This window comes from Peromyscus californicus, unplaced genomic scaffold, assembly GCF_007827085.1.
Source record: "Peromyscus californicus insignis strain IS unplaced genomic scaffold, ASM782708v3 Scaffold_4__1_contigs__length_199733344, whole genome shotgun sequence".
In the NCBI taxonomy this organism is placed as follows: Eukaryota; Metazoa; Chordata; class Mammalia; order Rodentia; family Cricetidae; genus Peromyscus; species Peromyscus californicus.
In genome coordinates, this window is record NW_026294562.1 from 196,188,891 (window position 1) to 196,212,807 (window position 23,917).

Consider the following 23,917-nt stretch of genomic DNA (forward strand, 5'->3'; position numbering starts at 1 on the left):
GCTCTGTCAGCAGTTTCCAGAGCAGGTAAATCACTCACCTCCATCAGAATGCCTCTGGCATGGTTGGAAGGCCTTACCAGCAATGCAGCTACATTTCAAGGTTTTATAATTAAAAAGGAAAATCAGCCAGAAGGTGGTGGCACACGCCTTTATAATCCCAGCACTCGGGAGGCAGAGGCAGGCAGATCTCTGTGAGTTGGAAGCCAGTCTGGGATACAGAGTGAATTCTAGGAAAGGCCCAAAGTTACACAGAGAAACCTTTTCTTGAAAAACCACAAAAAATAAATAAATAAAAATAATTTGAGGGTTGTTTTGCCTTTGGATTTGGTGTTTCTTTCTTTCTTTCTTTCTTTTTTTTTTTTTTTGAGGTGCTGCTTTGGTATGGTTTGGTGTTAATGGAAAATGCCCATTGGACTGAAATTTACACATTAGTCTTTTTGTTCATTTGATAGATTTTGGAGGCTGGGTCTCAGGTAGGCAAGGCTAGCCTTGAATTCCAGCTCCTTCTTGGTTTGCATATCCTCCTAGGCTCATTCTAGAGTTCAAGTTAGGATCTGTCTTGAAGTTTAATCCTCTGTGATTCCTTAATTTATGTTTCACAGATCAAGTTTTTGCAGTTGTTTAAATTGAAAGATCCTCTTAACTGTGATTATAAATAGTCCTGGGATCTACTAATAGTTTCATGAACACAAGATGCAAGTCTCAGCTGATCCAGGAACTGAGACATCAGGAATGTGGATGCTTTAGCCTTGACTATTTGATATAACATTTTCTGAAAGGAAAATCAAAATAAAGTTAAAACAAAAGAGTTCCAGGTAGCAAACTCCAGCCATACCTTGTGAGTAGAATAAAGGTCCTGAGTAGAGAAGATCCCAGATCCAGAGATCCCTTAAACTGATTGGCCTGAAGTACACTCTATAGATTAGAATTCTCTGGAATGCACCTGATTCTTCCTTGAAAGTGCTGTCATTGCAGGCAACTGCTACCATGCCTGTCATCTACTCAGTGTTTTAAAGGGAGAATGTACAAGCCAGACCTGGGAGCTTTAACAGAACACTGCCAGTGACAGGCAGGCTTATGGTCAGGGGCACATGCCTGGGCTGCATAATGATTTCCACTCAACTTTGGAAGCATAGACAATTCCACTCAAGCCTCCACTGTGTGCAAAACCATACTTCAAAAAGTAAAATAAACTACATTTTCCACACTGTCTTCCTTAGCCAGGGCCATAGCCAGCCTTTGTGAATAGGGTTGATTAGAAGCTACTCTCAATTTACTTGAGGTAAAGCTTCTATGTCAACATGTTTATACCATGCAGCACAGCTTTCAATATCACCATATCAGTTGATATATTCAATATATGTAATATACATATATATGTACATGCAAAAACACATACAAAATAAATCAATGAATTAATAACTATTCAAATTCTTCTTACAGTATTTTTGTTTTCACACAGGGAGCTATGACTCAGTCAATATGAACTAAGTAAAAATAAAAGACAGTTAAGTGTATGAACAATCTACCTCCCAGTCATAAAAAAGTATTTCCTTGGGATGTGGGGCTCAAGAGGGAAGGTATGAGAAGAAAGGAACATAAAAGGATATAGAAGGTCAAAATGTGAGGCACTTGTGAGATCTTTCAGTGCTTCCCATGTAGACTGAACACGTGGAATGGAGAATATGGGTAGGTTGCACATATGACTTTAGTACTCTCTTTTGTAAGGAACTTGAACCAGTCTCAATTTGCCACAAGAGGTTTGTGTGATTGCTTGCTTCTGAATAATCTTTCCAAAGGGGATTTAGATTCAGAGGAGCAGAACTTGGTATCTGGTGGGACAATGGTTGATTTGTGCCCATGCCAGTTCTTCTGTGATGATTCACATGCTGAGGGTGATGGGAATTTGAGATTACCAGATGTTATAAGAACTCACACTGAGTTCTTCACCGTTGCCAGAGCAGGAACTCTGGCCCTGGAGAGGGGGTTCCTATGATGGGTGAGACATACAAATTCCTAAGACATAGCATGGAAATAGGTCTCTTGAATGTTTTACCAGGTCCTTCTGTCTGAAGATCCATCAGAATGATCTATCAGGCCCCATCCACACTCCTGGGACTGGCAGTGAAGAGTCTGCTGAGGCATGAGGCCTTGGCCATCTCAGTTCTGCAGCAGCTCCCCACGGAGCTCTTCCCGTCCCTATTCAAGGAGGCCTTCAAGAGCAGACATATGAAGATACTGACAGCAGTGGTGGCAGAATGGCCCTTCTCCTGCCTCCCTGTGGGGGCACTGATGAAGGTCCTGGATCTGGTGATATTACAAGCTGTGTTGGATGGTGTAGACATGATGTTGGCACAGAAGGTTCACCTCAGGTAAGGCCATTGGAGAACAGAAAGGGAGTCACCAGGTTACTGGTAGGGAAATGTGTTGTCAAGTATAATGAGGTCAGTGGTGGATTGCAGGCATCTGATGTTGTCAGCTTGCAAGTCTGTAGCAGCCTCTGTTTATAATTAAACTAATAATGTAACCTTTCAGCAGTGCAAGGCACCTCTGTGTAGATGTAGTCATAGGAGGTTTAGTCTTCTCTATCCTACACACTAAGTAATTAGAAAAGAATTCAACAGTAACTGAATGAAGGGAAGCAGGACAAGTATTCAGATGTAGCTCATGCAAGGAGCCCTTGCCTGGTAGGTGTTGCTGACATTAGATAAGTAGAATGACAGCTGACTCTGTTATGGTCCTATTCTTTCATTGTGACAGTTGTATTTTAAAAACACCGGAAAGGAGTCACACCATACAACAGGTTTATTAGGGGGAAGGGCAGCGAAGGGGGCAGAGAAGGGTCCCTGGGGATGAGAGCAAAGAAAGAGAAAGAGACAGAAAGTGGGCAAGGCCCACCTTCTATTAGGAAACACAGCGAAAGCACATAGGAAGTGCTCTTAGTGGCTGCAGCTGAGAATATATCCTTTCAGGGCAGGCCAGGACAGATGCCTAAATGCTAACATTCCTCCATTTTGCTTATTTTAAAAAGGTGAGGAACTAGAAAGGGGTAGCAGGTGAGGTGGGGATGTGGGTGCTGTGTTCTTTTTTTTTCTTTTCGAGACAGGGTTTCTCTGTGTAGCTTTGCGCCGTTCCTGGAACTCACTTTGTAGACCAGGCTGGCCTCGAACTCACAGAGATCCGCCTGGCTCTGCCTCCCAAGTGCTGGAATTAAAGGGGGTGCTGTGTTCTTAAGACTGCTTCCTGCTGACCTGGGGGGCACTGAGCATTTTTTGGGGACCTGAGATAGCTAGGTGGCTGGCCACATCCTGGGACAGCTGGCTGTCTCACTTCACTGTCCAGGCTCTGTGGAACCATCAGGTTCTGCTTGGACCTGGCAAGATGCTGTTCAGGTGGATCTAAATGACTCCTTGGAGCTCACAAGAAATCATGATGAGTTTACCAGCCAAGATGGAGGAGAGCCACGTGGTGACTGTTAATAGTTACATGCACATACACACAGAATTCAACAGAAGCTTAGTAAATAGAAAGGGAGAACCAGTGTGTGCTGAGCAAAATGAAGCTGGCTTCTGCATCTCTTACTTGCATGTTGCAGCAAAAAGACAGATCATTTAGAGAGGGAGTGCAGACATACACAAGCAGGTCTTGGAGCAAGGAAAAAGAAAGAAAATGGAGAATTATTTCTTGGTTCCCCAACAGCCTGATCCAAACAATGGTCAGTGGGCCTCCAAAAGACATCCCAGGGGGGCAACGAGGTATATGACCCAGTTTCCAAGGATGAAGCAGAGAGAAGATCCAAAAGCCTGAATGTTCTGGCATCTCAGGCATCCAGGGAGGATCAAACTATGTGGGCACAAGCTGTTCGGTATGCCATCACACAAAAACAGGGGCTGAAAGCTAAGAGAGATAAGAGACCTACTTTCTGTATACCCATGCCTATATGCCTTTCTATTCTGCATCTCACTTCCTCTCTCCACCCAGCTACATCACTTCCTGTCTGTATAGACCTCCAGACATCCATGGTTAGTGCTGGCATTAAAGGTGTGTGCTACCATGCCTGGCCCAGTTCCCAGTGTGGCATTTTCCCTTTTTTTGTCTAATGTAACAAAGTTATAACTAATATAATAAAAACTATATACAATAAGTACAATAACTATATACAATATATGCAGGCAATATATATTCAACAAATACATCAACAACATCTAGTCCATTTGCATTTGACAAATTCAGTAAAAATATTCTACTATCTATCCTATTTTATATCACCACAAAGAGCCCATGAGAGACATAGTCACCTGGGACCAGGACTTGGAGAAAAGCCAGAAGGTGAGGAGAGGACTGTGCTCAAGAAATGAAGCCTCACATTTAGGGAAGTGGTCAAAGGCTAGTAGTACCACCAGAGACCCAATTGTTGGTATTGAATGGAAGGCAAAGTTGTTAATGAATGAGAAAAAAAGCAGATTATTTGCAGGTGAAAGAGAACAGATCTGCTGCCGGTGAAGCAGGTGGGTAGGGTCTAGCCCTGAGGTGAGGAACTCTGATGGACTCTGTAAAGCATTGCCACTAAAGAAACATGCCATATGCATCAGTTAGTGCAAGAGGTTTGAGGGAGGGGGAGAGCTGAAAATGAAAGAATGAAAGAGTGAAAGACCATATTGGAGTAGGCACTTGGGAGAGAGAGACAGGCAGATGAGAGGGAAAAGAAGTGAGAGAGGAAAAGGAGGCATAATGTAGGGGAAGGGGAATATCTTTCCATTTCCTTGATCGCTCAGAGGAATCATAAAGGTCCCAAAAATTATAGCATGTTTTCCATGGATAAGAGGGTGAAAGCAATCACTACAGCCTGTATTTGTGAGCATCCCCGGGACTAAAGGAAGGACCAAATGAGGATCAAGCCTTTAAAGAGGGTCATCCCATACTCAATGGTGGTCCAGCTTACCCTGGCTAAGCCAGAGAAATCTCGGCACCTGGTACCAGGTTTTTCAAAGAGGCCAGGAGGCACCAATGAAAATCGAGCTCTGAGAGGGATCTCATCCATAGGAAAAGGCCAGGGATGGTGCTGGCAAAAGCCAGAAGGGCCTAAAGCATTTGTGGGATTGTGCACAACTCTGGAAGGGGCAGAACAACCCAACTGAAACTTAACATGATTGACACTGGTGGATGTGAGTCTGAACAACTGGATGTGCCAGAAGGAGAACTCTTTGCTGCAGCCATGCTCTCGTCAGGACTTTGTTGGCTAATGGCTGGTAATGACTGGCCCTTCTGCATCTCTGTCCTCCCGCTCACCCACAATGGCCTGTGCTTTTGACAGCAGCCTTTTAGCTGCACCCTCCTTGGGAACAGGGAGATGTTGCTGGGCGTCCCATGTGCATCTTTTGAAGTCCGCTGCTGAGTCTATAGTCAGGGCCAGCTGTGGACAGGAGCTATCTCAGGCTCCATGCCTAACAGGTGTTGCTGTCATTAGATAAGTGGAATGAAAGCTGACTCCATTTTTGTCCTGTTCTTTCACTGTGACACTTCATCTTTTTCTCCCAAAGAAGGTCAAAGCTTCAAGTCCTGGACCTGAGGAATGTGCACCATGTCTTCTGGGATGTATGGCCTGGAACAGAATATGGAGAGAGCTCAAAAGGGACATTGAGTAAAGAACAAACAGGAAATGGTCTTCCTAGATATGCCCTGAGACGGCTTTTGAAGGTGGTCACTGATTTTGACTTAAGAACTCAACTGGATGAAGAACAAGCATACTTATTGCAGTGGTTCCAGCAGCAAAAACGTTTTGTGCAGCTGTGCTGTATGAAGATGACAATTTTTGAGACACCTATGGAGACTATCAAGATGGTTTTGAACTCTTTCCAGCCATACTACATTGAGGAACTGGAACTATGCACAAGCTGGACTCCTGAAGCACTGAGTCATTTTGCATGTTGGTTTGGCCAGATGAAAAATTTGCACAAACTCCATCTATCATGCATTTACATTTATACCAACAAAGCTGTAAATACCTCAGAAGACATAGAGGGCAAGTATATTGCGAGGTTCATCTCTCAAATCTCCAAATTCAAATGTCTCCAACATCTCTCCATGAATGGTACCAACTTCTCGAGTAAGCACATGAAACAGTTGTTCAGGTAAGGAAGGATGGAGAGTTGTTTTTGCTACCACAGCAAAACTTCCTCTTTGCCATTAGAGATTAGTGATCAACTGAGAGAGTTTTCTTAGTAGTAGACACACTGTATGGCGCACAGAGTCTCACTGTGTGTTATGTATTCTTCCTTGGAGTCCTGTCCACCCTAATGAGAGATAACAGGACAAAGCAGAGAGCCCTAAAGTAGGGAGAAGCAATGCCTGCAGTTTTGCCTGGGATCTCTGTCCTCATATTTTGTTTCCATGTGGAACCTCTGTCAGCTTTTAACTCCCAGTGGATGGACAGATGTTGTAAGCACATTTTGCACTTAGTAGATATGAAATTTGCAGAAATGGGCTGAGGGTCAATTTCAAGGATTTGATGTAGAGAAGAGGACACAGGCTATGTTGGGAAGGTGGGACTGTAATGACTTCTGCTTGACAGAAGCCAAGACATTTTCAGAACCATTCAGGACTAGCCCACTTTTGGCAAATTCTTCTAGGTTGTAATGGCCGCCTCTGGTACTCTGACATATTGGGAATGAGAAGCTGCAACACTGGATACTGAGACTATCAAATATGATGGTGATAGGCCTGGAAAGCAATGGTGTGTCTCCAGTGAGGGAACACCCTCATATTCAACTCCCACATAAAGACACACTGACTTTGCTCTTCTGGTACCCTTTGATGGCTAATTTCATATCAAATTGACACAGGCTAGAGTCATCCGATAGAGAGATACTCAAAATCAGGAAATACCTTCAAAATATTGGCCTGTAGGTAAGCCTGTAGAGAATTATTTTTATTAGTGATTGATGTGGGAGGACCCAGCCTGTTGTAAGTGGGGCCATTCCTGGGCTGGTCGGCTTTTGTTGTCCATAATGTAGGCTCAGCAAGCCATGGAGAACAAGCCAATAAGCAGCATTTCTGCATGGCCTCTCTGTATATCTCTCGCTTCCAGGTTGTTGCCCTGTTTGAATTCCTGCCCTGTCCTCCTTCAGTGATGGATTATGGATTTCTAATCACAAGGCCAATAAATCCTTTCCTCTCCCAATTGCTTTGGGTCATGGTGTTTTATCATAGCAATAGTAACCTAAACTAAGGCATTATCTCTGTAGTAATGTCAAAACTGAAATGCTCTCCCAGACCAGAAGACAGAACTAAACTCTTGTTCTTTCCTTAGATGCCTGAAGAGCCCCTTGGAGTCTCTGTCCATCGATTTCTGTGAGTTCTCACAGTCCGACCTGGAACACCTATGTCAGTGTCAGAGGCTTTTTCAGCTGAAGCACCTGAATCTCTTTGGCATAGAGTTATTCAACGCAGGTCCCATACCTTTCCAATTTCTCCTTGAGAATGTAACAACCACTCTGAAGACTCTGGAGTTAGAGGACTGTGGTATTGGAGACTCTCAACTCAGTGCCCTCATGCCTGCTCTGAGCCAGTGCATCCAGCTAACCAGGGTAAATTTCTATGACAACATCATTTCCATGTCTGTCCTGAAGGACCTTCTGCAAAGCTTGGCCAATATGAGCAAGATAACTGAGGAGTTCTACCCTGCCCCACTGGAGTGCTATGATGACCTGGGCTATGTCTCAGTCAACAAATTTGTAAAAGTGTGTCCTTATCTCCTGAATACACTCAGAGTCAAAAGACAGCCCAAAGCTATCTACTTTGCCACAAACATTTGCTGCAAATGTCTCCAGCGCTGTGTCTTTGATGGGAAGACCAGACTTTGTCATTGTTGGTCATAAACAGGAATTGATTGAACCAAGAAACTGGGAAATGAAAGTCTTGGGATAGGACTTTCAGTAAGGCATTCAAGAACCTGTGGTTTCAGACAGTGTTTGATATATCAGGAATAAAATAGTGTTCATTGGAATCAAGCTATAGGGAATGACTTGATGAAGAACAATGGGACCAGGGTGGCAGGTATCTTGTAGAATCATTAAGACAGATCTGCATCTCCAAGTGTGCTTCTGTCAGCATGTGATCTCCAGTGGCTTCCCCATGCATGGTAGTTGTAAACTTATGCATGTTTTTTTCTGGTTCCCTATTCAGTCATTGAAGTCAGTTTTTCATTCAAAGTCAGGATGTTACCTTTGTGGTGATATTTTGTGTATACATTAACAAATAAAACTTGTAAGAAGATCAGATGGCAAAGCCAGCCACTAGTTAGATATAGAGGCAAGGCAATGGTGGTATACACCTTTAATCCCAGGTCATGGGCTCTCGTGCCTTTAATTCCAGTACTTGTAAGCACACATGCCTTTAATCCCAGCACTAGGAAGGTTGAGACAGGACTTGATATGACTGGGTAGGCTGGAGGAGACAGGAGCTCAGTCTTTCTGGCCTGAGGATTTGGTATAGGTGAGACATCTCTCTAGTATCTGGCTCCTTTATCTTTCTCTGATCTTTCAGTACTCTTACTACATTTTACATCCAACTTTTGGGACATGAGAACAAAAAAAGCCACTTTCCTGTGGTTTTGCAGCCCCCAGCACAAGCCAGGACTCCATGTGGCTGAAGTCACTACCCTGTTATGAAGAAGGATTTGGCGAATGGAGAGAATTACAACCCAGGATAATCAGATAGGAGGCACTGTACATACATCTAAGTTTGCTGGGACAAAATTCCTTATCTGTGCCTACTGCACTGAGATCTGGATGTTAGTATTCAGATATAAGCTGTTCTTTATTCTCTTAATGGAGTACCCACTCTAACTATTTCCCTCCCATTTTCACAATACACATAGCAATAAATTAGTTTTAAATCCTACACTTTTTCTTTGATTTTCATTAGAATATACAATAGCAGTCTTTTATTAAAGGTCACTTGTACTGCATGCTATCCCAATGTAATATACTAACTTGTTTTTATTAAATTATACAATAAATATGCATCTATTTGTATTCGTCTATATACTCACATCCAGTTATTCCAGTAACATGTTGAAAGATGCATTCTTATTCACATTGTATAATTTTGACATCTTGGTGGAGAATTAGATGTCCATATTGTGTTAAGAATTATGTTTGTGGGGCTGGAGAGATGGCTCAGCGGTTAAAAGCACTGGCTGCTCTTCCAGAGGTCCTGAGTCCAATTCCCAGCAACCACATGGTGGCTCACAACCATCTGTAATGAGATCTGGTTCCCTCTTCTGACCTACAAGCATATATATATATATAGGCAGAACACTATACATAATAAATAAAATAAATAAGTCTTTTAAAAAAAACAATTATGGGGTTGGGGATTTAGCTCAGTGGTAGAGCGCTTGCTTAGCAAGCACAAGGCCCTGGGTTCGGTCCTCAGCTCTGACAAAAAAAAAAACAATTATGCTTGTGTCTTCAATTCAGTTCCATTAATCAACCTGTCTATTATTATACTAATACCATTCAGTTTTTTATTACTATAGTTCTGCATCAGAACTTGAAATTGGAATGGTGATACATCCAAAAGTCCTATTACCACACAGGATTTTTTTAAACTATCTTGGATGTTTGTTTTTCCATATGAATTTGAGTATTCTTTAAAGGCATATAACAAATTTTGTTAGGATTTTAATGCCAATCAAATTGAATCTTTAGAGTGCTTTGTGTAAGATGGCAATTTTTCCTATGTTAATTCTACTGGCACATGAGCATGGAAGATCTTTTCACCTTTTGATGTTTTCCGATTTCTTTCTTTCAAGATTTGAAGTTCTTGACATACAGGTCTTTCACTTGCTTAGCAAGATATTTTATATTATTTGTGGCTATTCTGAAGGGTCTTATGTTCATGATTTCTTTCTCATCTACAAGGATGAGCCCACCTCAGACTCCTAACAACTGCAGACATGTAGCCTGAACTGGTCATCACCTGTGACCAGGCAAGACTTCCATTGGAGGGGTTGGGACAACAACCCAGTCCACCTTCAAAATACAATCTGTCCTGCTCATGGGATGTGCTGAGGTAAGGATTTTTTGGAGATTGGGAGTGGGAGTGGCTGAAAAATGACTGGTTCAGCCTGAGACCCATGTCACCAGAGTGGACCTACAACTGTCACTGAATTGCTAGCACTCAGATGTTGGACAGCCCAGAGACATATAGTAGAACCAAACATGACTGGAGGAAAAAAGATGTCAATGTAATGATGCCCAAAGATATTCTGCTATATTCATAGATTGATGTCTAGCCTAAAAGTTGTTAGAGTGGCTTCATCCACCAAATGGTTAAAACAAATGTGGAGATCCACAATCTATCATTAGGTCAAGCTTGGGAAATTCTATTGAAGTGAGGGAGGAAGGGTTATAGGAGCCCAAGAGTCACAGACATAATAAGAGATTCCACAGGACCAAACACCTGGGCCTATATGAGGTCTTAGAGTCTGAATCAACAACCAGAGCATGTTCATGGGACTGACCAAGGCCCTCTGCATATATGTGACAGTTATTTAGCTTGGTCTTCTACTGAAAATCCTAAAGGTGGGAACAGGGGCTCTTTCTGACATCTTTCCTGAATTTTGTCACCTTATTTCTCATACTGGTTGCTTTTACTCAGTCTTACTACAAGGCAAGGTGATCAACTTGATATGCCATGTTTTGTCAATATCCATGGAAGTCCTGCCCTTCTGTGAATAGAAATGGAAGAGGAGTGATTGGGGTGGGGAGTCAGAAGGGAGGTGGGACTGAGTGACTGGGAGGAGAAGAGGGAGGGGAAATTGTGGATAGGGTGTGCAAATAACTAAGAGAAAACAGAACAAAGTACACACTAATAGGCGTTTTCTGACCAGTCACTGTACTGCCTGATAACTCCATATGACCTAATTGGGGAGGGCTGCTGAAAAAAATCACTCTGGGCAGAACTGACGCTGGAAAGTGATGTGACTATAAAGATAGCATAATGCTTACATAACCCCTGAAAACCAAAACTTTCTAAAAAGGGACATTGGCTGGGCTTTGTTGTCTCATGCCTTTAGTCCTACCATTTGGGAGACAGAGTCAGATGGAGCTCTGTGAGTTCAAAGCCAGCCTGGTCTACAGAGTGAGTTCCAAGACAGACAGGGCTACACAGAGAAACTGTGGGACATGTGATAGCACTTAACAATTCAATCAACACACAGGGGTGGGCTATCACACACTACACACTAAGGGTCTATACTATAATATAGGGTGTGTTCTTGTTATTCCAAATTGTGTCTGAATGTCAAGTTCCAAACTACAGCTTGTTTGCAGCCAGTATAAGCCATAGTAAATCTATCCAATAGGAGTCTGATGTATTTCCATGGAAACTTATTCATTGAAGTGAGGAGACAGTGTAACCTGGGCTTCATGTTCGGGACTTCTAGTGTCCATGTGCTTCCAGGATACTTTAAAATAATGGAGTGGCTCCTGGTTAGAAGTGCCTTGTGTGTGTATAGTGGGGATTCATCCTCCTTCTTCTGGATCCTCAGCTCTGGATACAGCTTCAGATCAAAGCCCATTAATCTGAACCTTGTAGCTCTGTCTCAGTTACTCACAGTGCTGCTGTGCTCCCTGAGCACACACACATCATCTTTTGGGGAATCTGCTGTCTGCATAAACAATCTATAGAATCAACTCATACCCTCCTTTCTGAGAACAGATTATCTGGTCCTCTGGTATTTACCACATACCAAATTAGTACAGCTTGGAAACTGGAGTGTTGGCTCTGCATTTGAAGGCACATGCAACTCTTTCAGAGAAACCAGTTTCATATTCCAACACTCATTTGATGACTTCAAACATCTCTAACTCCATTTGCAGTGAATCCCATGACCCATGCTTTACTGCTTGGACAACCTATTTTTGAATCCAGTGTATATAAATGAATGCAGACAAAATGTGCACATAAAGTAATATATATAAATATAAATCAACATTTGGATGCCTAAGAAAATACACTGTATAGTAATGGACAATCAATTGGTATGCTCTTCTCAGTTAAAGCCACCTCTCCTTTTCCTAAGCCTTCCTCAGTTGCCTATAGTTTTTTGTGTTGGTTTGAAGCCTTATGGGATTTTTTTTCAATTCCCTATGTTTATTGATGTAATTCTTGTTAAGCTCACCTATTGACAATTATGTTGATGAGACTTAATGGAGGTAACTTCTGATACTACTATGAGACACGGTCTCACAGCAAAAGTCATGATTCTCTGGCTTTCCTAATCTTTCTATTTCTTCTTCTTCAATACCCCCTGAGCCTTAACTATGGGATAGTTTGGTAGATGTATCTATTGGTATCAGGATCCAGTAGTCTAAATTTTGGTCAGTTGTTTTCAATAATGGCCTTTCTCTGTTGCAAAAAGAAGTTTCTTTGATGAGCGAAGAAGTACATGGTATCATATAAGGACAGATGTGTAGAAGGAAAAATGTTCTTAGTTGTTAAGTATTGTGCTAGTCTAGCACTTGCTTTGTTGCTGTAGATTCTCCTAAATAGTCAGTCCTGAATAAATTCATCAAGGTAACATATGTTTTCAACAGGTTATATTTAGGTATATTTATTATGTATATGTAAATGTATGTATGTACATTTAATACATATATGCATTAAATAACAGTGAAAAATGAGATAGTGGTCTTGAAAGAGGGGGGAGGGATGTATCGGGGACATTGGAGGGAGGAAATGGAAGAGTGAAATGGTATAATTAAATTATTACCTCAAAAAGAAAAGAGAAGAAAATTTCCTGACCTAGCCAAGTGTATTTTGTTAGTAAAACAGGTGGTCTGGAGGGTGAATGCCATCATATTAGTGTCAGATGCAAGAAAACAGGTAGCCTTTTCATGCTAACTCATGTTATATCCTGAGTATTAGACCGATGCAGTGTGCATAGCAAATTAAGCAGTATGCAGAACATCAGTTGTCCATCAGTAAGAATATTTCCTTTGTTTAGAAACCATGGAAAAGAATTTGGGGCTCTGATATGTGAACCATAGATAAGATATTGTCATTGTTGTAATACAGCTTGCAAGCTAAAATATTGATGTCAGTGGAGGACATAATTTTAGTCTCTATGAAAGCAGTAGGCAATCTAGGAAGAAATTGAGTCCAATAAATACTCTCAGTATGTCTAGTAGGACATGCCTGTAGGGTCAAGGAAATTGACTCAAACCAGTTGACAAGACATACACATAATGTGCTTCCTTATGAGCCTATCTAGAGTCTGCCTGAGAGCCTAGCAATAGGCGCTGTCAGAGGTCCTGATCATTGTTAGAGGTCCATCATGCCGAGCCAATCAGGGGTGAGCACACAATCTCACCAAATCTCTATCAGAGTTCCTGATGGTACCCAGCCAATGAGGGATGACCATGCCATATCAGCAGATTGGAACACAGCCTGCATGCTGGGAGAAGGGTATATAAGCTTTCCCCATTATTGAATAAATTAGTTTGCTGTTTTCCTTTCCCCTGACTCCAAGTGTCTTTGTCTTTGATGCTGTGCCTTCTCAACCGATCCCCTGAGGGAGCTGTTAGGACCCAGCAACAAGTATGGAGGTTAAGAGGTTCAGGATTGTGTTTTATGGCTATGAGTGAAATTTTTTAACTGTAAATGCTGTGGGGAAACTCTTCCCAGTGTGGGCTCACAAATTTTACACTCTTGAAAATAGTGTGAAGTATTATATATACCACTAATTCAGAAAAACTAAGATTAGTGAATATTCTCTACACTCCAATACAAGATTTAAAACTGACAGCAGAAAAACTCTTTATGATTTCTTATTTTAAAACATGTATGAGCTTCCATAAAGAATAAAGACCATTTAAACTTCCAGGGAAATCAAAACCATTAGCTTGAAACAAAGAATGAGTACGGTAAAAATTTATATGTTTATTGAATAGACAAATTATAATATCCAGCTACATACTACTTAAGTGAGACACTATGTGATATATTTGTCTTATCAAGATATCTAACATATCCAATTTATCATAATTTTTCAAGTGAAATTTGGGGACAAATTAAGCCATTCATTACGATGATTATGGTTTTGAAACAGTAGTCCACTGGGAATGGAATGAGTACCTGTTAAATAGGCAATCAATTCCTTTGTGGAATCCCATCAGAATAATAGTGTATTTAGTGTTTCATTAATATGGATTAGGGACGATAGAGCACTGTGATCTGTGAATCTCATTAAGGATTTGTTTGAGTCCACTTCAAGTTTCTGAAGGAAGGATAGCAAACCACCAATAATGACCTATAGAAATGAACTTATCCAGTAAATATCCCCTGATAGCTCTTGAGGAGCATGTGGTGTAATTTGATTATGAAACTGAATTTGAGGAGGGTTTGCAGGTAACGTGCACAAATCCATAACAACTCCAGAAAATTAAAAGGTGAGGTTTTCAAAGGCATCTTTGAACCCTATATTGTATAAACTTGTCGGAGCCACTCCTTTACACAACAAAGGTATGATGTTGGCTACAGGGAAATGCATCAGAATCCAGTCTGTGGACATTAACCTGCACCCCATGAAATCAAACAACAGATAATGGTGGAGGAGATAGGAATTGTCCAGAACTCCAATCATAGTCTGTGACAAGAAGATCATTTCTACAGCCACCTCACTGGCTCCCATGGCGTCAGGTCCTGCTATCAGCCTAAGGATAGTGCATGAGAAGAGGATGTGGGGGCACCATGAAATGAGTCATTCACAATGAGTTTTACTAGAAATATTCAGCTGATTTTTTTCCTTGCCAAATTGTTAGGAAATTTCCACCAATTTTGAAAGCATATGTCATTTATTGTACATAGATCACACATACATGCAATTCTCTTATTTATGATTTTCATTCAGTAATGCTGTTTAACACATTGCCTGATTTTATGTAAATCTATTGCTAGTCACTGTGTTGATAATTTCTCCTTTTTGCTGCAAAATTACATATAGTTATAAATGCTTATTTTGTTGGTTAATTAAAATATCAGTAGGTACTGAGTCATCTGAGTAAATGTTGGTACATTTCAGACATTATAATGCAACGTGAGCCTGAAGCCCAGTTTCAAAGAGGACATAAGCTCACAATTACAGGAAAGCCACTGATGACTCACACAACAGATATAAGAAATAGTAAGCCAAACAATTATGATAGTCACATATCATGTATTCAGTTTCGTTGAAAAAAAAGTGTAGTACATTAAAAATCATGTATTGTATTAACAGAATATTATCACTTTCAGATCACATCTATATAATAACTTACATTCTTTTTCTGCTATGACCATTCTCGTAAGTTTTACTATGAGGACTCTACCACTGGCAATCGTTTATACTCACAATATTTACCTCTTTTTAATAGGATGCTGATCTCAGTTCCATGATCCCAGAGGTCAGGAGTTCAGCAGGAATTGTGCAGTCTCTGCCTGAGATATGGTTCTATGATTTTATGACCTCACCTCCCTTCAGACATGCAATTATCATTTCACCTACATTAGCCATGTGGCATGATCAGTCGGTCATGAACTTTTTTAGTAATTTCCCCAAAGATTAGCTAAGGCAATTGCAAGAAACTTCTCAGTGTGACCTAAGTGAAATGTGAAGAGACTGGAAACACTTCCTTACCTATCTTTGATCTCTGGAGGCAGACATTATCTTACAGTGAGGAAATGAAAACACTGAAGTCTGAAATGGGAAGGATTGAAAGTCAGCTATGTGTTTTTATTGAGTTCCTGGATTTCCTCAACGGGAATTTGCCCAGAATCTAGTTATTTCAATACTTCATCTCTGTAATTTGCCCTATGGTTTTAGTTCCCATAAAATTTGTAACTGGACAAAATGGATTGGGTGTGGGGGGCTTTCCTACCAATTCATATCCTCTACATTTTCACATAACTGAGTCTGTCATTTTGAAGTTCCCCCAAAAAACTTGCAAGCACAGTAATAGTCTAATTTATGGTTTTTTTTTCCAGAAGAAACTCAACTAGTGAGCTTATCTCCATACTAATTAAAGTCTAGATAGGTCCCTGCAGAAATAAATCAATATAAGGCGTTGTCATTGGTCTTGATTCCCTTCTATAACTGGATGATAACACCTTACTGTGGTAGACAGCACATATTTTGATTGTAGGACACAGAAAAATAAATTTTGACCTGACAAACAAGATTTCCTCACTCACCAGATTTCACAGTGTTACAAGGTGTTGTCTAGGTTGTTTATTTAGAAAATATATCAGTGTCTTATCCAGAAATAAACACTGAAATCTCCACTGTTGACATTGAGATAAATATTCTCACTGGAGAAACACTGGAAAGGTACTTTAAGTGATAACTCACTATTCCCTTCACTGGAATGGAGTATGGCTCCACAGGATTAAATTCATGCCAGGAATTGTAAACCAATATTTAGTCAAATCTAGGGATAAAAGAGTATTGATAATTGTTTTTCTACATGTTTATGTTGTCAATCACTGCTCTCTCTCTCTACATATACATATATATGCATTGACATATTAGATAGATAGACAAATGATTGATAGATAGAGATAGATAGATAGATAGATAGATAGATAGATAGATAGATAGATAGATCGATAGATAGATAGATAGATATCTTCTCCCAAACTCAGTCAAGAGAAGCTTGCAGTAGGTAGTGGTGAATGTAGAATACATTGCTGCTGAAGGTGCTAGAACAATCAACTGTGAATGCCCAGCTGTGTATAGACCATTTGTATTAATGTTCCTCTGAAAATCTCAGTAAACATTGCCAAAAGCGTGTGGAAAAATATAAAACTCAGAGGACAGTGTATGCTATCTTTGGGACATTTTTTTCAAAAGTGGCTGAAACACATTTGCGTTCTCACCAGGAACAGATAAGTTCTTCTTTTCCCTACATCCCTACCAGAACGAGCTATCATTTGTTTTATTGAGCCTGGACATGCAGAGTTTTCTAAGATGATATATGAAATTTGTTCTAACTTGCATTTTAGTGATGATTAATTGTATTAAGTGTTTAAGTGCTGCTCAGCCACTTTGCTTTTATTTTTCAAGAACTTGTTGCTTAGTTCTGTGCTTCACTTTTAATTGAGTTGCTTAAGATGTTTAATTTTTAGTTCTTTATGATTTTACATACTAATGATCTGTGGGTGGTGTCAATATTTCATAGTGAGCTGAGATTCATGGATGCAATATAAAGATTTTTACAACCTGTTGGTTATTTCAATGTGTAAATAGGTGCCATTTTATTAGAGAAATGGGACTGTTAATACTGAGGGTTATGAATCATCAGTGTTCATGAATCCCTGTAGTCAGAATTTATAGACTGCACTCCAGAAAATGGCTAACTGTGAATAGAAAGCTCAAGAATCTAGTAGCTGTTCAGTCACAGGAGGCTTCTGGGTGTCACACCTGGGATTTTTTTTTATATGCTAGAATCACACAGAAGCAGCTTCAATACCAGTGAAGAAATGGATGTGCTGACAATGTGAGGGAAAATAGACCAAGAATTAATAAACAACCTTCCTTCTTCCATTGTCCTCAGCAGAAAATGTGACCCAGATTAAAGGCGTGCCTTCCAGTCTCAATGTCTAGATTAAAGGCATGTGTCATCCAGCCTCAGGATCAGGATAAAAGGCATGTTGTCTTTTTACCTCAAGGTCCAGATCACAACTCCACCCTCCATTTCTGAATTATAGCTCATTCCAGATATAGTCAAACTGACAACCAAGAAAAGCCATTACAATCCACCCCTTTTCAACTTGACACAAAATCGTATCACTTTATGTCAATATTAATTTCCAAATGAAAAACAATAAACAGGTTATAATTGTGCCTAACATAACTATCCCAACATAAATTTGTAAATGCATCATATATTTAGAATAGTGGTAATGTCCCTTTGTGGACATCTTCTTAGTATCTCAAACTTACATCTGATAACCACTGATTATTCTCTTAATTGATGTTGCAACATATGATAAGAAAATTGAAAGAACATATAAATATCTGTACAAATAGATTATTAATAAAATACAAAAGAATCACTCATTCCAGTTATAATCTTCATTCTGTAAATGGTCACATGGCCTATGATGGTATTTAGAACTACCTTCCTTTTTTAATTTTTTTAAATTTTATAATTTAATTTAATTTTACATATCAGCCACGGATTCCCTTGTTCTCCCCCCTCCCACCGCCCCCCTCCCTCCAGCCAACCCCCCATTCCTTTCTCCTCCAGGGCAAAGACTCCCCTGAGGATTGAGTTCAACCTGGTAGATTCAGTCCAGGCAGGTCCAGTCCCCTCTTCCCAGGCTGAGCCACGTGTCCCTGTATAAGCCCCAGGTTCCAAACAGCCAACTCATGCACTGAGGACAGGACCCGGTGATAGGATGGCCAAACACCCTAATTGTCGTGATGGAACTACCTTCCTTTATTAACCATTCTGTATTTTTTCCACCCTCTGCAAACACTTCAGCAGTTCTTAGGTCTTTTCTTGGAGAAGTGACTCATACCTTCATTCATAATGGGTCTGTGCCCTTTGTTATCCTTTCTGGATTAGATTGTTGTAGTTTCCAATTAACTTTAATCACTGGGCACAGTAGCACCAAGAGATGACTTAAAGAATCTCCTGCATTCCAGACATAATCCTTATTGCCTCCATTGTGGAGAGTCAATCCAATTTTCCCATGGTTATCAAGATATATACCCCTCCTAATGTTGTTATTCCTTTCTTAGTCTGTTTAGTTTAAGAGCATTTGAAACACAAAATAGAAAAGGTGAAGTCTGAGTTTCCAGTTCAATGGAATGTTTGTTGTGGCTCCTGGAAAGAACACCCCTAGAACCACAACTTCTAGGCCAGCATAACTTAGAGTTGTAGAAACAGGAAGAAACGCATTTCTAGTTGGTCACTAGAGGTGATAGTGAGTGGAACTATTCCTTTTTCCACCCCTTGATTTGTGGATCCATGTATCCTGGCGACTGAAGAAACCATATCAAATATTGGATGCTAATTCAGCACACACACACACACACACACTACTTTTGGAGAACCCTGTCCAGCCCTCAAGATGCCACCACCTAATTGGTGCTGTAACTATGTCTTCAAAAGACCAAAGTCCATTCCATCTTTCTATCAGGTCAGCTCCTTCAGGATGTGGGGGAATATCACAGGACAAGTGGATTATATGATTGTGGCCCCACTGTAACGCTTCTCTGCCTGCGAAGTGAGTTCCCTGTTCACAAACAATTCTGTGTGGATTACCATGCCAGTGGATGAGATATTTTGTAAATCTGTTGATGGCAGTTTTGGCAGAAGCATTTGTCCCAACCAGCGGGATCTTCAGAAGAGACCCTAGAAGGGGAATGGCAAATGAAAGGGACAAGAGACACAAAGAATTGACAGCAAGACAGTATTCTGATCAAACTGCGAAATTTTATTTTCTCAGGCAGGTTTTATAGTAAGCAGACCAGGAAACTTTCTTTGGGAAAAGATCAGTGGACTGTTGAGTTGCTAAGTCATCCAACCAAGCAACCCAACCACAAAACATTGTTACTAATGGTCAGTGTAGCAGAGAGATAAGGAAATATTAAGTTATTTTCTAAAAGCTCAGGACTTGTATAGGCATGTCACAAGTTTCTGGTTAGTGGCTCAATTCTGGAGAATAGAAACTTAACTCAGGCAGGCAATATGGCATGGCTCTTAAAATTGTCCTCGGGAAACATTACATGTAGGAAAGGAAAATCCATAGCTAGAGTAAATATCTACTCCAATAAGGACAAAGAGTTATCCTTTTTGGGAAAGAAGTGGCCCAATGTAGTCGAATTGCCACTAGATTTTTTGCTGGTCAACCTGTGGAATGGTGTCATATCTGGGACTCAGTGTTGGTCTCCACTGTTGGTGGATTTGGCACTCAGCAGAAGCAATAGCCTGGTCAGCCATTGTGAGTGAAAGTTCATGTTGTTGAGGTCATGCATGTTCCCCATCATTGCCACCATGGACACTTTGTTCATATGACCATCCATTGGGCAAAGACATGAATGGCTGGGAACAGAGGTTGACTGTCCACAGCGAGTCATCAATACTTGATTATTGAACTCATCTTCAGCTGAAGTCACCTTTTGTTGAACATTTAAATGGGATACAAGTATCTTCACTTGCTTTACCCATTTGGAGAGTTCTATCTATATACTTCTTCCCAAGATGTCTTTCTCACCAATTTTCTAATCATGCTCTTTCCAAGTCCCTGACAATCCAATCAATCCATTGGCTACAATGTATCAATCAGTGAGTAGTTGAACATTTGGCCATTTCTCCCTCTAAACAAGCTATATGACCCTGCCTGTTGCCTGAACTTCTGTCCACTGTGAAGATTTCCCTTCCCCAGTATCTTTCCTGCTTGTCTCAGAATGGGGTTGAAATTCTGCAGCTGTCTACTTCTGGGTGGGGACGGAATGATGTATAGGACCATCAGTAAACCTGGTCCCAGTCTTCTCTTCCCCAGGCAACCAATCATAGGGAACACCTCTTGAGGCTACATGTGGACTGTAGCAGGCAGTAGGCAGGCACTGTAACTGGCATAGAAACCACAGGCATTTAGGCAACTTCTCCATGTAGCTTATTTGTGCCTTCAGGACCTTCTTGGGCCTGATCTGTTATATACCTCTTCCATTTGATACTAGATTGATGCTGTGTATGTCCTACTTTATGACTTTTGCGGTCAGATATCACCCATCTCATGATGGGCAGTTTAGGTCACATGGAAAAGTGATGACACACTGTCAAATGTTCAGTTTCCTTCAGTAGCTAGGATTAGTGGCATGTGCTCACGGGCTTGGCTATATTTATTTTTGAAAATGGTTCTATGGTCACCAGTGACAGACATTTGCAATGACTTTTATAAGTATTGTATTGTCCCAATTCTTCAAAGCTCCTGTTCTTGTATGTTATTAAGTATTTTTTTCTTTTCATGTGTGTGTGTGTGTGTGTGTGTGTGTGTGTGTGTGTGTGTGTGTGTGTAGATTATGAAGCACAGGCTTTAAAACTCACAATGATCTTCTTGACTCTTTGTCCAGCTTGCTAGTACTGAAAGAATGCACTACCACATACAGCTTGAAATATAATTTTTATGGTGTAAGTCCTCTTATGGTGGCCAGAGAGGCTAGGGTATGATGTCAGATCCCCTGATACTGGAGTTACATATATTAGAGAACTTCTATATGTACTAAGAATGGAATCTGAATGCTCTGAAAGAATCTTCAGTGCTCATAACTGGTAAGACATTTTCTACCCTAAGTTTTCTATTCTTGATTATGTTTCCTGTCTAAGGCAACCTAGTCAGGGTCAGACAGGTGATGCTAATTCAAAAGTGTAATTCTCTTCCATTTGAGAGAATAAGCCTCAGGCAGGAATTAGTTCCTTAACTGTTTATTCAACACAACATGTTCAGCAAATTATAAATATATCTACAACTAATGAAACAGAGTAGGTTGTATTCCTGTATTTCAGCTTATTCCTTACTTATTCCTCCATACTTAACAAGGAAGGAGTTGAAATGATTTTGGGAAAGGATGGAATGAAGAAATAAAAGAAAGTGATGTAATATCCTTCAATTAGCATTTTATGGTAATAACTTTTAAATAAAACAGCAGTGCTAGATTGAGGTCTCAGAAATTAAGAGCACTGGACGTTATTGCAGAGAACTGAGATTCCATTCCCAGAATCCACATGGTAGCTAACTATTTGCTATAACTGCAGTCTCAGGCTTCCCCTGCCATCTTCTAGCCTCTGTAGGTACTGGGCAGAGACACAATCAGACAAAACACCATATAACTAAATTTTAACAAATGTTAGAAAAGAAAAGAGTGGAATTCTCTACAGTGATGTCCCTGAGACAGACAGCACCCAGGCCTAGTTAAAATGAACTCCTTCTGGTCTTGCATGGAACCAGCTGTGGCTTTCCATTGATCCAGTCTTCCCAGAGTCAAAATCACCTTTATTCCAAGGATAATAGAGCTCATCATAACCGTTTATCTAAGAACAGAGTATACAGTGCTGATAAGTGTCTTTTCCTTGAAGTCTTCTCTATTTGTGTTCCCCAACTTTTCTATCTGTGGGAATTGTGGCATTGGTACAGTTATCTTACAGATCGAATGTCAAGATTGAGAGGTGGCACCGGCTCCAAAGCAACTTATTTTCACTGTGTCACTTACCTGAGTTTCCATTAAGACCTTGTGGTACAAGATAAACATGCAAGAGGTTATTTATTTCTATCACTTTTTTTCATAATTTATATAGTTTTTGCATGACTTTAAAGTAAGAATGCACATAAATGTCTCTGCTTTTTCAATGCGATTATGGCCATAAATGGATTTGTTAACTGAGTCTGCTTAGGAATAGGGAGAACTCTACATGAACTTCCCAGACTTCTCAACTAAAATCCAAATGCTCCCTTTGTTTAGGAAAAGCATTGTTTTAGAAATAACTCCCATGATCTCCCTGTCTCCTGAAGGTAAGAAAGTTTTCTCATTTCTTCTGTTTTGGATGTTATGGTGTTTATTCTTTTTAGTCAAACTGACTACCTCTGGAATTAATTAAAACCCAAAGAATTGGGTATACCTGTGTTGGACTTTTCTTTTAAGTTTTGAAATTAAAGACCAATCTTTTGACTGCATCAATTAGGTGATATCCACCTTCAGTTGTTTGGTGGCTGTGCACACCTTTAACCCCAGCACTCAGGAGGAAGAAGCAGTCAGATTTTCTGAATTTGAGGCAAGCCTGGTCTACAGAATGGGTTCTAGGGATAACAGATAAAACATGTCTTGAAAACTCCATAAGAACAAATCAAAGTATAAGATCCACCTTTTATCTGGACCACACCTTCTGTTTGCAGCCATCATATGTAGAGAATATTGAGGAAGTTCTCTCTGTGTGCCTCTTTGCCCTAGTTCTAGCTACCAAGTTCATTCCTTTCCTAGCATTAGAGACTACTTGCTTGAAATCGTAGTGTCTATGTTTTGCTCAGCTCTTGGGGACACCCAAAAGACCACCAAAGAGAACAAATCCCATATGTAAAAGCAAAGAGCCTTTATTCTCTTCAAGCTCTGAGCTTGATCCTTCTGTCTGTACAACAGAGTGGTGAGAGCAGAGAACCCTGAGCTTAGGTGGGGTGGGGATTTTAATCATAGCAGAGGTTGGGGTGAGGAGATTTCCAGGGTTAAGGACACTGATTGGCTGACAATTGTCTAGGGGTATCTGTAAAACAAAAACAGTTGTGTGCTAGACTCAGGGACATCTGGCCACCTTATCTAATTGTTGGAATGTTTGGGATGTTGGGTCCTTCCTCATCCCTGGGTGGATCCCTGGGTGGTGTCAGCTTAAGGCTTTTCCTGGATCTTAGTGTTGCCTGCCAGTAAGCCTGTCACAGAAGCTTTGTCTGGGCCTCTAAGCCTGTCATAGTGGTTGTGTGTTCAAGCTGTTTTGGGGCCCCTCCACATATACCGAAGACCAGCTGAGATATCTAGCCTCATGAAGTGAACAACTATTGGATTTTTCAAATTTCCATTGGTAGGCAGCCATTGTTGGACTACCTGGACCACAGCTTGTGATACAGTCTAAGAAAACCTTTTTCTACATACACGGAGAGATTCATTCTACCAGCCCTGTTCATGTAGAGAATCTTGAATAATGTACTTGTGTGTTTTTTTTTTCACCTGCCCACTGAGGAAGATGTGAGATGTGTTGGCTAACAGTAAACACATTCTTCCTTGCTCCATTATTCTCTTAATATTTAAATTTCTGTGAAGACTACTCTTTTTTTTTTTTTTGGTTTTTCGAGACAGGGTTTCTCTGTGTAGCTTTGC

General features: G+C 40.5%; 1 protein-coding gene across 1 annotated transcript; it reads left to right on the top strand.

Moving 5' to 3' along the window:
- Positions 1-2,085: 2,085 nt before the first annotated feature.
- LOC128124314 (PRAME family member 8-like) lies at positions 2,086-7,877 on the top strand. The gene is made up of 3 exons (XM_052760464.1): positions 2,086-2,372; positions 5,541-6,131; positions 7,310-7,877. Exons 1-3 carry the CDS (start codon positions 2,086-2,088, stop codon positions 7,875-7,877), a joined length of 1,446 nt encoding a protein of 481 aa, XP_052616424.1.
- The last annotated feature ends 16,040 nt before the right edge of the window (positions 7,878-23,917 follow it).